The sequence below is a fragment of the Sciurus vulgaris genome, assembly GCF_902686455.1.
Source record: "Sciurus vulgaris genome assembly, chromosome: 7".
NCBI lineage: Eukaryota > Metazoa > Chordata > Mammalia > Rodentia > Sciuridae > Sciurus > Sciurus vulgaris.
In genome coordinates, this window is record NC_136467.1 from 57,485,124 (window position 1) to 57,501,084 (window position 15,961).

General features: G+C 43.9%; 1 protein-coding gene across 6 annotated transcripts in view; it reads left to right on the forward strand.

Annotated features, from left to right (window-relative positions):
* Positions 1–15,961, forward strand: part of BEND3 (BEN domain containing 3) — a 34,729-nt gene that overhangs the window by 2,960 nt on the left and 15,808 nt on the right. For 4 of the 6 annotated variants that reach the window (XM_079148480.1, XM_079148476.1, XM_079148477.1 and 1 more), the window contains 2 exons: positions 11,946–11,993; positions 12,421–12,623. In XM_079148480.1, the coding sequence (XP_079004606.1) occupies positions 11,957–11,993; positions 12,421–12,623 (240 nt within the window). In that variant the 5' untranslated portion in view covers positions 11,946–11,956. Of the gene's footprint in view, positions 1–3,212; positions 3,691–5,027; positions 5,092–11,945; positions 11,994–12,420; positions 12,624–15,961 lie in introns of those variants that run through there. The other 2 variants (XM_079148479.1, XM_079148481.1) reach the window with 2 other exon arrangements.

A 15,961-nucleotide genomic window follows, 5' to 3' on the forward strand; every position in this document is an offset into this window, starting at 1 on the left:
CATGAGCACAGCCATGGCAAAGTAACTATCTTTAGGAAAAGGAAAATTGGGTTCAACCCTGATAGAGGTTCTATTAGGTGAAAATTGAATATCCTGCAGGAATGTCCCACCTACCTGCCTCCCCTGACACACACTTGGGTTTGAACCAAGAGGTGCTTTACTGCTGAGCTATACCCCCAGACCTTTTTAGGGTTTTTTTTTTTTTTTTTTGAGACAAGGTGTCACTAAGTTGCTGATGCTGACCTTGAACTTGGCTTACTCCTGCCTCAGTCTCCCAAGTCACTGGGATTACAAGCCTGCGTCACCAAGCCCAGCTTAGATGATAAATTTTTTAAATGCACACACTGAAGAAAGTGAATATCCATGTGCTCAGAAGCATCACCTTGTTCTCAGTTGCTTTCCCCCTCCAGATCTGACAAGTGCTTTTCTCCCTGTCCCAAAACTCTATCATCTCTCAAAATGACAGAACTCTTGTGATTTCTGGAATTAGCTGCCACATCACCCTGCATGTGCCAGGCTAAGAGCTCTCTGTATGCTAACGTCAGGCATCCAGTGTGTTAAACAAGAGGGCCTATTTCATCGGGATCAGTGCCTAATATGTTTATGTGTGAATTTTGTCTGAAAACCAGACTTTTATATATTATTATTTTAGAGCTGACTTTTTCTCAACAGCTTCTCTGATAACATGCCCTTCCATTTTCAGTTGAACTTGACATATATATTTAAAGTCAGCCATCTTAATTTTTTTACTTTCTAGTGATAGACACCTGTCTTCTTTGCTTGCCTGATTTCCTTTTTCACTGGCCAGTGAGAGACAGTTGCATCGCTGTCAGTAGGGTGTGGATTGTTCAATTGAACAAATCACTTGTGACCTTTTCTTGTAGGTAAGGGACTGTTGGTTTGCATTCAGAGCTAGCAAAGGAAAAACCAAGGCTGGCCTGGATCCATGGGCACAGGTCACACCAGACTGTGCCCCAAACTCTAATTAGCTATGTGGTCATTAGACAAAATACTTGAAAAAATGAGCAGTACTGAGGAAATTTGGCTTACATCTAAGAAAGTTAGTCACCACTGTCCAGTTCCAGAGTAGATGCTGGGGTGTGCTATCCCTCCTTCCCAACTGAGCCCAGCTTCTGAATGTCAAGGTTAGTCCTTCACGAAGCCAGGGAGAACTGATGTGGGACCTGTTAGCTGAGGAAGATACCATGTTTAGTCAGGTTCAGAAAATGCAGTGACCAAAGTGTTAGACACCAAATCACAGGCAAGCAGGCAGTCAGGAGGGAGAGTTGTACTTCACTGCTGGTGAAAGATGAGGTTGTGCTTTGAATAAGGAAGGCAGCGACAATTACAGCTTTAGAAAAACTCAGGGGGAAATTGCCCTGGTTTTGTGAGGACTGGTATTTTTCAAACTGCATTTGCAGATGTGTCTAAAAATAAAAACAAATTGAGAACATGTCCTACAAGTCCCATGGGCAGGATGCCAACTGCCAAGAGGGTTGGGTTCTAAATGCTGCAAAGCTCCTGGCTGACCTGAGCCCCCAGAGCGCCAGCCCCACAAGAGTGGATGGCATGGGAACATTCTTCTAGTCCTTGGGGAAAGCATTTGATCTGATTTCACCTCCCCCCAGTATGTTTCTTCCATTTAAAGGAAAACTTTTATAAACTAAGTCCTTTTATTTTACAGTTCTTTTAAAAATGTATCATTAAAATGGCGCTTTAAAATTTGGGCTCTTTTTTTTTTTTTTTAAACTTTGTAATAGGTCACATGGAGTGCTATGTGCCCGACACTTTTTCTTTTGTAATTTTCACAAAAACTCCATGAGGTTGAGGTAGATATGTTCAGCTCCATTTCACAGAAGAACAAACCAAGACTTGGATGGGTAGGTAAGCAACTCACCCAGTGTTAGATGCTAAACATAGTTGGAACTGGGTTAAAAGCCCTTTCAAAAATGAGGTTAAAAACCAGGGTTTTAACCTAGTTTTATCTGACTCTGAGGTTTAGGAGGGAATTCCATTTTATTCAAGGGCATCTGCTTTAGTCCCTGCATTGGCCAGCTGAGGGCTCATCTAGCTAGTTGACTTGCTCTCACAACTGAGCCCAGGTCACAGATGGCTGCCTAATCACAAGGAGGGAAATAGCTCTGGGTGCTGGTGCCGGCTTCCTCAGTCCCAGCTCTCTTGGGAAGATGGGAGGAAGCTGTCACCCTGGAAATCCACCCTACTCCTTTTCCTTCCTCCTGGTCTCTGTAGCATCCCCTTAGCAAGGCTCAGACGCTGGCCCCTTTGCTTCTCATGTGCACAGTGAGAGGGCCCACGTGAAGATTGCCCGGGTTAAGACCCTTAAAAAGCGTGGAGCCAGCTACATGAATATTAGCTGCTGTCCTCCTTCTCTATGTTTAATTTTTAAAAATCAATGTGACCTGTAGCTGAGAGGAGTCATAAAGTCAAATTATGCAATGTGGTAGTTGTGAAAGGGTTGAAATAAGGTTTTGGTCTTGGATAAGACTTTAAAATCCTTGAGTTTGTTTTATTAATGACATCGTTAAGATGACCCGTGCATATTCTGTGCTTTGCCATTTGTGTGTGGCAGAGGCTGTCCATGCCACAGTCCCAATTATCTCAGGTTCTGCTCACATTCTCAAGGGAATCTGGTAATGAGCATTTGCTTCACTTGACATCTGGAAACAGGTCTGGGGTTGAGGAGGATTTACCCCTGAGTGGCCTGAGGTGGGGGCTGCTGGCTGGCTCTTCCCTGACCTGTACCTCAGCCCACTGGCAAGTCCCAAGCCCAGCAGGCGGATGTTTCTGATTTAGCTGGACAGAATCCTGAGTCAGCTGTCTGGGATTTGAACCTTAAAGTTTCAGGAAGCCCAAGTACTTCCCATTTCTGGGCCTGCTGCTTGTCCTGTGTGACTTGGGGCCAGCCACAAGCCTTTGGCAGCTCTGATTAGCCTCACGCTGCTCTGACAAAGGGCCTGGTCTGGCTCTTCAGAGAACTTGATAGAGGAGTGTAGAGGCCACTCCAGCTCCCTGTGGCAGGCACTGGAGAATGTGTTCCTGTGGGTCACAGGAACATGGGTCTGTCAGGGAAGACAGCGGTCCTGTGAGGGCCAAGGACTTTGCCAAAGACTTTGCCAAGGAATTGCTCCCCTAGGTGCTCCATCAGGGGCACCATCAGGATGTCACCATCCTGGTGCTCAGGGAAGACTCCCTCATTCACCCACCTGAGGACTGAACCTCAGTCCTCACCACGCTGGGCAGGCCTTCTACTACTGAGCTACAGCCCTCGTTCTTTTCATTTTTTGAGCCTTAGTCTCCCAGGTAGCTGGGATTACAGGGTTGTGCCATTATGCCAGGCTTCACTGTCCTCTTTGTCAGTCAACGCGAGTCCTGGGTACCATTTGTGTAGAGGGGCATTGACAGCATAGATTAGGCCCAGGATTAAGATGAAAGATTTGGAAACATTTTCTCTAAGGAATGTTTGTTTTTTGTGTTGTTTTATTACTTTACTTCTCCTTTTTTGTAGTACTGGGAATTGAACCCAGGCGCTCTAGAGCTGAACTACATCTCCAGTCCTTTTTAATTTTTATTTTCAGATGGGTCTTGCTAAATTGCCCAGGCTGGCCTCTCTAAGTTGCTGAGCCTGATCTCAAACTTGCAGTCCTTTTGCCTCAGACTTTAGGATTACAGGTGTGTACCCCTGTATAGCTAGGTTGGAATATATATATATATATATATATATATATATATATATATATGTAATTCATATTTGATACTTATTTATTTAGCAGTACTGGGGATCAAACCCAGGAGCATTCTACCTCTGAACTAAATCCCCAGGCCTTTTTAATTTGTTTTGAGACAGGGTTTTCCTGAATTGCTGAGAGTGGGCTCAAACTTTCAGTCCTCCTGACTCAGCCTCCCGAGTTGCTGGGATTATAGGCATATGCCACCAGGCCTAGTGGATTATTATTCTTTTTTTTCATTTTTATAAATTTCTTCTTTAGTATCAAAAAATTGCATGCCCACTGTAGAATATTTGGAAAGTATAAGGAAAGAATCATCCATAATCCTCCTAATTGGAGGTAATTAACATTTTGGCATATTTCCTTCTAGCTGCTTTATGGCATTTTTTAATTACATAGTTGAGATATCTCCAGTGAACTTTGAAGTATGTTATTATTGCCTGGGTAGCCCTATAATAAACAATTGATTTTGAATCTTTACACGTAATTTAATGCTTAGCTCATTCTTCCGATAGAGGTTTTGAAGTCTTAATGTTTCCAGTGTGTAGATGTTGACTTACTAGCTTTATATAATGGAAAAAACAACAGTGATCAAAGGCCATCTCAATCCAAGTCACATTCACTTATTCTCTTCCATTTTCTTTGCACCTTTTTTCAAAAAATTATCAATATTTAATAACTCTAATGGTTATGGAGGTCTCCCCATACCAAGATTCCTGTGCCCCCAGTTCGGCCCTTGAGTTTGGCTTATGTTCAATGTTAAACTAACCGGCCCACGTCCTTTGCTCTCTGGCCTTTGCTCATTGCTGTGACTTGGGGTCAGAAATTTATTTCAAGTGGGTGAGGCTCTGTAGGTGACAGAAAGGTTTGGTTAGGGGTTTTTAAGAACATAAATCTGTTGAGGGAGATCAAGTTCTGCCTTGATTGACATTGATAGTTAATTCCTAGGTGGATTTTTTTTTCCCCTAGAATTAATTTTTTTTTTTTTTGGTCTGTTTTGTACCAGGGATTGAACCCAGGGGCACTTAATCACTGAGCCACATCCCCATCCCTTTTTATTTTTTTTTTTTTTTTTTTTTTCTTAATTTGAGACAGTCTCACTAAGTTGCTGACGCTGGCTTTGAACTTGTGATCCTCCTGCCTCAGCCTCCCAAGCCACTGGAATTATAGGCATATGCTATTGTGCCCAGCTACAATTAGCCTTGATTAATATTCTCTCTCTTCAAAGGGGGGAAATGTCTCATTAGTTCTGTGTTCGAGTTTAAAAATATTCGCTTTCAGATCACAAAATTCAAGTATTGGGGTGCTCTGCACAGCTGGGATACACAGCCTGTATTTGCTCGAGGTCAGTTTTGGTTATTGTAGAAATCCCAGTGTACTGTCCACTAACCTAGATGGTTCTGATTACTCTTTTATCTTCTGTCACTTACTTGTCCTTCACTTACACAGCAGTTCCCATGATTCCATCTTCAGCCTCCGGCTCCTCCTAGCTCTGCCTCTGTTGATTGTGATCCCTGTCACGAACCTCTACAGTTCATTGATCCTTATGGAGCAGGCCATGAGTGATCCTGTACATGGTCCTTACCTTCCTGAGCCTTGGGTCCTACACCTGTAAGACAGGGAACCGCATTAGATGTTCTCTGAGACCCCTCTCTGCCTAAAATCCTGCATCCATTTGAACTTGTACAAAAGGAATGACAAGAATTTCTACCTTATGGAATTATTAGGATAAGTAAGTTTACTGTAAAGCTCTTGGTACAGCACTTTCCACACTGTATTGGCTAGTATTTTTACTGAGTCTCCATTGAGTGTTCAGAGTATTGGGCAAGTGTAGGGAGGGGTCAGAAGGGAATGGTGCAGAGGTCTCTGGCTTCCAGGAACTTACCCTATGCATGAGGCTCCCCTTTGTGGATACCTGGGGCCTGGGTATCATGTGCCCCACAAACTGGAGTCCATTATTGGTTTTCAGCCTTCCCCTGTCTCTTCCCAAAGAGACTACTCATCTCCAAATCCCTATCTCCAGATCTGGGTTTTTTTTTTGTTTTGTTTTTCTTTCTTTCTTTCTTTCTTTCTTTCTTTCTTTCTTTCTTTCTTTCTTTCTTTCTTTCTTTCTTTCTTTCCTTTCTTTCTTTCTTTCTTTTTTCCTTTTTTGCTACTGGGGATTGAACTCTGGGACACTCTACCACTAAGCACCACCCCCAGCCCTTTTTACTTTTTTATTTTGAGACAAGGTCTTGTTAAGTTGCCCAGGTTGGCCTTGGATTTGCGATCCTACTGCTTTAGCTTCCTGAGTAGGTGGGATTACAGATATGTACAACTGTACCCAGCTTCAAGATCTGCCCTTGAGTGAACTCAAACTAAAACAAGTAGTGATAAATTTCCAAGCTGGGTATGGTGGCACATACCTGTAACCCATTGGGTTGGGAGGCTGAGGCAGAAGAATTGCAGTTTCAAAGCCAGCCTCAGAAATTTAGTGAGGTTCTAAACAACTTAGCAAGACCCTGTCTCAAAATATAAAAAAAAGGCTTGGGATGTGGCTCAAGGGGTAGGTGCCCCTGTGTTCAATCCCCAGTAGCAATAAAAAAGAAAGAAACTTCCGTGTTACTTTAAGTGAAAAAAGCAAGAAACAGTGTTGTCAAACATTCTTAGGATCCCCTTATACTCTTAAAAATTACTGAGGACCCCAGAGAGCTTTTGTTATATATGTCTGCATTTACCATGATAGAAAACTAAAGCTGGAAAACATTTAAATATTTATTACCTTTAAAAATTTTTTTTCTATTTAAAATTTATTTATTTATTTTTGTTACTGGGGATTGACCCCAGAGATGCTTTACCACTTAGCTACATCCCTAAGCCTTTTTATTTTGAGATTGGGCCTTGCTGAGTTTCTGGGGACCTCGCTAAGTTGCCAAGGCTGGTCTCCAACTTGGAGAGCCTCCTTTCTCAGCCTCCCAAGTATCTGGGATTACAGACATGTACAAACATGTCTAGTGCAAATTTCTTTTAATGTCTGGCTTAATAGAGGACAGTTGAGGGCTGGGGATAGAGTGCCTGTCTAGCGTGTACAAGGTCCTGAGTTCTGTTACCCAGTACCAAAAAAAAGACAGCTGAATTTCTATACTTCCTCTTTATTCAGTCTTCTGTGAAATGACAGCCTCTGGAAAACTCCCCTGCAGACCCGTGAAAGGAGGAGAGTACAAGGGCAGTGACATCTTAGTGTCATCACAGAGACAGTTTGATTTTATGATCTTGCTCTGGTAAACTGATCCTCCAAAAAGGGAAAAAAAAAAGTCCTCTTTAGTGAGAGTCAATTTCTATGATGTAAGTACCCCCCACCACCATGGCCTGTTTTGGGCTACCCACCTGACTAATGGTGGAGTTTGGGAGAGACACAAAATTGATGCAAGCCTTGTGAGCCTGCTCCACACACTCCCTTTTTAGGACCACACTTTGAGAACCATTGATAGAATCTGTCTCTGGAAGGACTGGAGAAAGTGAACATGTTTGCCTCCAAAACAGTAACCTCAGTGATGGTACAGAGTATTCCTTTTGAATTTTGGAATTGTCTTCCTTCTTTTTTTTTTTTTTTTTTGGTACTGGGGATCGAACTCAGGGCCTTTTGCTTACAAGGCAAGCACTCTATCACTCTACCAGCTGAGCTATCTCCCCAGCCCAGTGTCTTCCTTCTTATGATGAACTCTAAAAGTGTAACATGTCCTATAATCTGTAATGCTTTTGGTTTTTCTTTGTGGCATGGTTTGTTCTAAGCTCTAAATTCACATTCTGCTTCCCCAGCTTCCCTTCCAACCCCAAGCCAGCTGCATGCTGACAGGCTGGATTCAGATTCATCCCTATTCTCGCGGGCGACACCGGGTTGCCACAAGTCCTGCAAGTTATCATGTCTATGTAGCCAATTTAAACACCTTGCCCGTTGTAATTTGATATTTGAATGGCTAAAGCATGTTGTTATTTCCGAGCTTTTGGAATTACCCTCCTTTGTGCTTTTTGCAAACTGAAAGCTTTTCTGATGACCTACTAATCTTCCCCACCCACACACCCTAAATGGAAGGTTGAACCTTTGGTGGTCTCACTCCATGTAGGATGGAGACTAGAAGGCATTTTAATAAAATTACTTCTCTGAGCTCTGCAACATTTTAAACCTTTCTGTACTAACAACATTCATCTTACCTAAGGCTTTCTAAAAGGCTACTTGCTTTAAAAAGCGGGGAGGCACTGAGGAGTGTAGGTCAGTGGTTGAACACTTGCTTAGCATGTGCAAGGCCCTGGGTTCAATCCTTAGCACTGGGTGGGGCGGGAGCATTTTCACTTACTAAATAAGGCACCGGAGGCTGATGCTGTGGTGCTGTTTGAGTTAACGGCATCTTGCAACCTGTGGCATTTTAACTAGAAACAGCTGCAAACTGCACAGGCTTGGTGACTCTCATCTCTTCTTCCATTCATTTAACTCTTCCCTTGGCTTGTTCAGAGGTTTCTGAGGGACATGGAACAGCCACCCCATAGGGAAAAAGCTGATTTGGGGGATGTGCATAGTTAAGAGTGCACCACAGTTTGAGGTTTGTGCTGAGACGCAAGGTTTTGCAAAGAAGAGAATGCTGGAACTAAAGGTTCCACACAGTCCAGCATGCAGAGGTGACTAATGGGAGCAACCTGGCCCTGTGGGAGCAGCAGAGCTGAGCTGCAGAGGCTGCAGGCTTCTGCACAACCTGCAGTTATGCAATCGAAAGGAATGTCTGTGGCATGTGAGGCATCTGGGTGCTCCGTGTCCACCCACGAAGAGCAGAGCTTGTGACCTCCACTGGGCAGGTGATCAGCAAATGGAGGTGGCTCCTGGTACTCATCTCCTCTCTACCCAGCCGCAGCAGTCTCTAGTCTGTTCAGGGATGCAGGGAGTGACCTGCACGTCTTCCTGCAGAAACTTTCCTGCACTGTGGGGTGGAGTCTGTTTCCAAGCCCAGAGCAGACTGACTTTCCAGGTAGCTTCCTTGTGGTGAAAGGAGACTCGTGTGTCCCCAGCTGCTGCTGGAATGAGTGACCCGAGTCTGGAAGCAGGCCGTGTGTTCATCGAAAGCATCTTATCAGAGAAGAATGAGAACTCTGTTTTTCCTCTGACTGGCTGATGGGAGATCTGAACCCTGGTTCTGCCACTCAGTCGCCATATGACACAGCGAGTTATCAGCCCAGGGTTTCTTGATTGGTAAAGGTGGGATTAAAATAGCTCAGGGAGAGGTGGAGGCCCACATGCCATGGCCGCCCAGGGCTTGCGGGCTGGGATGTCAAGGAGGACCTTGCCCCACTCCTCCCACGGCAGCCAGAGGCAGCTGCAGGTTTTCCAGGCCTTGCAATTGGGAGACTTCCCACCCTCCCATGTGCGTGGCTATCTGCCTGTGTTCTGGGTTATTTCTGTGCTAACCTAGCATCTGCCACTAGTTGACAAAAGAACACAGAGATGTTTTCCAAAGCAGATGCACTCTGGGTGTCTCGAATACCCAAGCAGTCAGCAGTCCCTTCCTCTCACCTCAGCCCTAAGCCTTCCCAGCTCCCCGCAGCTCTTCTCCCACCTACAGGTGGCTCAGGTGTCTGCTCTTCCTTTGTCAGTTTCAGGAGGATTCACAATTAAAAGGTGCCAAATTGCCTGTTGTAATGTCATCTGGTGGTGGTTCAGAATATAGCTTCCTGCTCACCAAGTCCCATTGAATAGACTCCACCCAGCAGTCCGAGCACCAGCACCTGCCTCCCAGCTTCACGCTGTTCTGTATGTGACTGGCATCAGAGAAGCGGTGTGGGCGAGTGTCATGACGGATGAATAGAGTGCCCTCGCTCAGCTCCTGGAGTTGTCTGCTGTGCTCTTTCATCCATTCCTGTTTTCTAGTGCTGGCTTATCCTTTTAATGCTTTTCTGCTTAGCCAGGATCTTTGCAGTATTTTTACCTGTTTTCCCTCAAATAAACTATCAGCCGTGTCCTCCCTTTTCTGTTAAAATGTAGTTCGTAAAGTGTACCTGCCTCCCATATCCCAGGGCTCATTCCTCCCAGTCTCTTCTGCTGCTTCTCACCCCTGCCCTTGATGGGAAGCAACAGGTTATATGACTGTGTGGCAGAGTTTGTGAGGGCACTTGGCGAGCTCAGGGCACTGGGCTGACCTCAAGTGTGTTTCCTGATAGACCCTCTGGCTGGGCCAGGAATCACGTGAGTTTCTGCCTGGCATCAGCCGCCCTCTGGTTCACTCTGAGATGCCCAGAATCAGATGCAGGGTTTATGTTTTGAAATGCAATGGAAGGAGTCACTAAATTTGACCTCTGGTAAAATAAGGGATGAACCCTTGAACTTGACTTTTTGTTTTCTTTCAATATCACTTTGTCTATCCATTTGGCAGGTAGGAGATAGCTTTGTGAGCAGGAATTATTTTTAATTTCAAATGCATCTTATTGTCTTTTTTAGCCTCTGAAAGTTAGTAGTGCAGGGATGAAAAGAATTGTGTCGAACGCAGAGGGCTATTGTGATCCTCTGAGAACAGGCTTCACCTAATAAGTGTTGCTCCTATTAGTGACTTTTGAAGTTACTATTGTGCACATAGATCACCCAGACACAGTCTTTGTTGCCCCCTGCATCCTTCTAAAACAGAGAATATGTTGAACACATACCATTTCATAGCTGTACCTTAAATAGTTTACTGAATGATGTAGTTGACATTCCTCTTACAGAAGTCTCAAGGGATATTCCTTGGTCCTATTTCCTCTTATCCTTCACCCAAATGAGAACTCTGTGTTTGTAGTCACCTTAATCAGTTGTTGGAATCATAACTCCCCACTATCAATATTAAAGGTTGCAGTGTACATTCTTTTCCAAATGTCAGTAACTCATTTTTACCTTATACTATTTTCTTTTTTTTTTTTTTTTTCAGTACCAGGAATTGAACTCAGGGGCACTCAAGTCACGTCCCCAGCCCTGTTTTGTATTTTATTTAGAGACAGGGTCTCACTGAGTTGCTTAGTGCCTTACTTTTGCTGAGGTTGACTTTGAACTTGATCTTCCTGCCTCAGCGTCCTGAGCTGCTGGGATTATAGGCATGTGGCACCATGCCTGGCTTGTACCTTAAACTATCCATGTAGATGCTATTATGGAATTTGGGAATCCCAAAGACTTAACAATGATTTAATGATGTTGTTAGTTCCTTTCTGGCTGGGGCAGTGGGTGTCAGGACTGACTCTGCCTAGACAGAGCACCCCTGCCTGTGCCCTTGCCTGCTCTGCCTACACTGTAAAACCCGCAATGCCTTTCTGGCCTTGTTGTGGAAGGAAGAGCTAGGCTAGCATCATCCAGCAAAAATATAAAGGGACCTCATATGTAGTTTTAAGTTTCTTAAAACTGTGTTTAAAGATTAGGCGAAGTGTTTTGTGTGTTATAGTCCTGGGGAGCTAACCCATGGCTCATGGCTTTACCTTCTCCTGCCTTTTCCCAGCGTTCTCCTTTTCCTTTTTTTTTTTTTTTTTTTTTCTGGAATCTCACTAAAGGTCCAGGCACTGGCCTTGAACTTTAATAAGGTTTTATTTAGCTCAACAAGTCTAAAATGTTATCATTTCAATGTTACCAATATAAAAGGATTATGAATGAGGTGTTTTACATTTTTTTTAACTAAGCTAAGTCTGAAATCTGGTGTGTATTTCACACCTGTGGCATGTTTCCATTTGAACTGGCCACATTCTGAGTCCTCAGTGGTCATGTGTCACTATTGGCTGCCTTTATGGGCAGCATAGGCTTCTTGGCTACCTGGAGTGCTGAGACCTCTCAGCTCCATGTATTGGGACCACAGCCTCCCTTCTTTCATTTCATGGCTAGAGTTTTATAAGCAGGAACTAAAAGGTGATCATCTAAATTAGGTCTTTTGCAAGATATAATTTGCTCAAGTAATGTTCCCCTGGTTCAGTAAGTGATCTCAATGGATGCTCAAAGACAGGTTTTGCCAACATGGGTCTTGGAGAAGGGCTACCTGCTGGCAAGGCTTGGCTGCTCCTGAGCATCAGCAGACAAGATTAGGAGGCTGGGATCTTCCACAGTGCTTCTTGACCTTTAACCTTCCACTCCGCGGAGCTGGGGGCAAGGGAATTTCTCGGTGGGTAGGGAATATTACGAAGTAGATCAAGCAATAAATGAAGGCTTTTGTTTGTCTTTTCATTTAGTGGAATAGAAGATGAACTCAGCTGAATTCGGTGAAGATGTAGAAGAAGGTAAAAAAAAATGTTTCTCATTTAATAGTTTTGAATAGGTCATATATTACATAGTCAAAAAATGTAAACAGGAATATAATGAAAAGTCTCCTACTGCCTGTTCCCATCCCCCTCTACCCAATACCTGTTATAAGCATCATGTATTTTTCCAGAGTTACTTTTTAGAAGTGCAAACAGTTAATATTTAGTTATTTCCTCTCCATTTCCCTCCTCTCCCCTCAAAAGACTTATAGACCAATTTTGAACTTGGAACATTGTTTAGTAAGACAGATCACTTTGCTAGGAAGCACCAGTTCATGTCTAGATAGATGTCATTCTCTGAGTGCCAGTGCAAGAGGGTGATCCTCAAATACCTGTTGCCAAATACCTGCCGATCTCTCAGTGGCCCTGGTCTCCCCTGCTAAGTCCTATTTCTTCTCTGCCACAGTTCTAAAAAATAACACTGTGAAGGTGGAGACGGAGGCTGAAGATGCTGCCCTGGACTGCTCATTGAATCCCAGGCCTTCAGAGAAGCACCCTCTGGACAGCGTCTTTACTGCCCTCCAGGATTCCAGCAAACGAAAGCAGCCAGGCAGCGAGGGCCAGCCAGATTCTGTCCCCAGCGTGAAGAGGAGGCGGCTGATACCTGAGGTGAGGGCCCAGCACCTTCCTTCTGCTTGGGCTCTAACCCTCTCTGATGCGAGGCTGAATCTCTCTGGTCTTGGGCCTCTGGGAAACTGCTGAACCCTTGGGCCCAAGAAACCTGTGCCATCTCTGACTTCAGTTCAGCTGAAATCTTTGTCTATGTCTGGATTCCTTGTGGGGTAGGGGGTTTCTTTACAATGCAGCTGCTTTGAGTTCTTTGTTTTGCTGTGCTCCACGAGAGCAAGGATGCTGATGGCAAGGGTGATTGGCACATTCCACCTCAGATTTCATGGGAAGGTTGGGGGTTAGCAGGTCTTTTCATAAATCTATCTTACGTCCCAGTACTTTTAGGGAGCTTGTTCCCTAAAGAACTTTTCAGTGAATCTTTTTGTGAAGCGGGGAATTCTTTTACATCATGCCTGTTGTTGTGTGAGTTATCTGTTTCATGAATTTGTTTTATTTCTTCATCACCTGCTGGTTGTATCGCACTTGGCTAATCGCTGAGAGAGATGGAAAATGGGAGTTAACACGCTGGCCCCTATAGCAGCCTGCTGTTCAGGTGGGAGACAGGACATCCATGTAAAGTGGTTCACACTGAGGAGAGAGGCAGCTTTGGGATATAAGATGGGTGTTCGTGTTAGGATGCTTTGGTTGTGGTTGGTGGAGCCACCTCATGGTTCAACAGATAAACCTTGAATTCTTGGGAGGACGGTTCACCAAACCCCCAACCCAGCTCCAAGTCTCCTCCATGCCCTGCCCTCCGCCCTTGCCACACCCACCCTTTGGGAGACCCAGAGAAGCATTTTAACTTCTGTGTTCACAGAGAATCTGGATTTCAGTGCCCCTTGTCATTAGTCAGAGCACCACAGGGTATCAGTCTGGGACTCTTGGTTTTATTGGTTAGTTTCAATTCTCTATTGGATATTAGGACAGATCCAAATAAATTGGGAATTTATGCATTTTAGGGTCTTGGTTAGGTTTCAGTAACTAAAAATTATCCTCTTATTGCAACAGTGATGAGACTAAGATTTTAACCAGGATTTAAATATGCACGTTTATATTATGTAAGGACTTGCATTCTGCTTTATGGAACATTGAGAGAAACATTTTTTAAAAAAATTTATTCTTATTTATTGTTTTAGTTATCTTTCAAACAACTTTATTGAAATATAACTTGCACACTATACCTTTCCCCAATTTAGGTTTTGTGCAGCTCAGTGGTTTTAGTATAGTCATAGAATTATGCAACTACCACCACAAATTCATTTTTTCAATTCATTTTCATAACCCTGTGAAGAAACCCCTCAGCAGTCACTACCTTTTCCATACCTCCAACTCCTGACAGCGTCTGATCTACTCAGGCTCTCTATAGATTTGCCCATTCTGAACACCTCATTTAAATGGAATCACATACTCTGTGACCTTTCCTGTCAGGTTTCCTTCTCTCACCACAGTGTTTTCAAGACTCATCCCTGCTGTGCCATCTGTACTTCATCTCCATTGCCCGTGCCCTGTGCACCCCACCTTTTTTTTTTTCTTTTCGCAGTTCTGGATTGAACCCAGAACCTTGCGCATGGTAGGCAAGTGCTCTACCTCTGAGCTACCCCACCACATCCCCAGCACCACCCATGTGTTGTTGTTGTTGTTGTTGTTTTTAATGTGTGTGTGTGTGTGTGTGTATGTGTGTGTGGTACGGGGATTGAACCCAGGGGTGCTCACCCCTAGCCTTTTTTATGTTTTATTTTGACACAGGATCTAGCTGAGTTGCCCAGGCTGGCCTCAAATTTGTGATCCTCCTGCCTCAGTCTTCTGAATAGCTGGGATTACAGGCATGTGCCACCCTACCTGTACTAAGGCTTCTCTTAACACTTCTTGTAAGGCAGGTTTATTGGAAACAACTCCCTCGTTTGTTGTTTGTCCGAGATATAGTATGTCTTTTGCATTTTTGAAAAATAATATTGTAAGGCACAGCGTTTGGGTTGATGTTTTTTCCTTCTGTGTCACTGCGCTCTCTTGCCTTCATGGTTTCTGAGGACAAGCTGGATGTAAATCTTACCTTTGCCCCTCTTTAGTTTCTTTCAGGATTAATGCATCTTTGGTTTTCTGTAGTTTGTAAACAATATGCCTAGGCGTAGATATTTTGGCATTTATCCTGCTTGGTTCTCTCTGAACTTCCCAGATCTTTGGTTTGGCGTTTTACATTAATTTGGGGAAATTCTGTCATGGTTTCAAATATTCTCTTCCTTTCAGTCTTTCCTCTCTTTGTATTCTCATGACATCTTTTGTATTGCCCTACAGTTCTTGATGTTCTGTTCTGGTTTTTTTTTTCCCCAGTCCTTTCTCGTTGCTTCAGTTTTGGAGTTTGCTCTGGAGGTATTCTCAAGCTCAGAGAGTCTTCCTCAGCCACATCCAGTCTGCTAGAACCATCGAAGGCATTGTTCATTTCTGTTATAGGGTTTTGCCTTCTCTCTAGCTTTTCTTTTTTGTTCTTTCTTCAAATTTCCACTTCTGTGTACATTGCCCATCTGTTCTTATGTTCTGTCTACTTATTCATTAGATCCATTCATGTACAAATCCATAGTTGCTTTAAATTTTTTGTATGATAATTCTGTCTTCTCTACCATGTGACTCTGCTTTGGTCTTAGTATACTTTTTTTTGGTAGTCAGACATGATGTACTGGGTAAAAGGAGCTGTTATAAATAGGTGGTGGTGAGGGGAAAGAGGGGAAGGTTCTGCAGCCCTATGGCTCTGTCTCTGTCCTTCAGCAGACCTGTGCCTCTGGACTGTAAACTTCACTTGTTCTCCTTAGTTCCTCCTTTCCTCCCTGGCTGGGACTGGGTGGCTGGTGTGGGCTGGACTTGGTATCTCCCTTCCCTCAGGTCAGATAACCACCTCAGATAAAACTTCTTCAGGGTAGGCACCGGTTAGTTTCCTGAGGGCAGATCTCCTTAAGTATGGAATCCTCTGGAGTATTTCAAAATGCTTCTCTTTTTCCTCACAAGGTATGGGAGAGTTTTTCTCAAATAGTCACTCTGAGAACCTGGTAGAGTTCTTGAAGGTAAAGCCAGAAAAATATGGGGGCTCTCTGGGGCCTCTGGAGTTTTTAATCCTTGGACTTGTTCACCCAGGGCCTCCAGCAACCTATCATTACAAGTCAGACTTCCCTGCCCCAGCTCCGATAAACTTGGAGGTCTCCACTATGGGGTGTCTGGTCTGGGAAGTTGTGATTCTCTGTATTCATTCATTTCTCTCTCCATTTTGGGGTCAGCAGCCTGACTTTACCTATCTTATGAATCTAAGAAAATTTTTGAATTTTTTTTTTTTTTTTTTAGTTTGTTGAGGT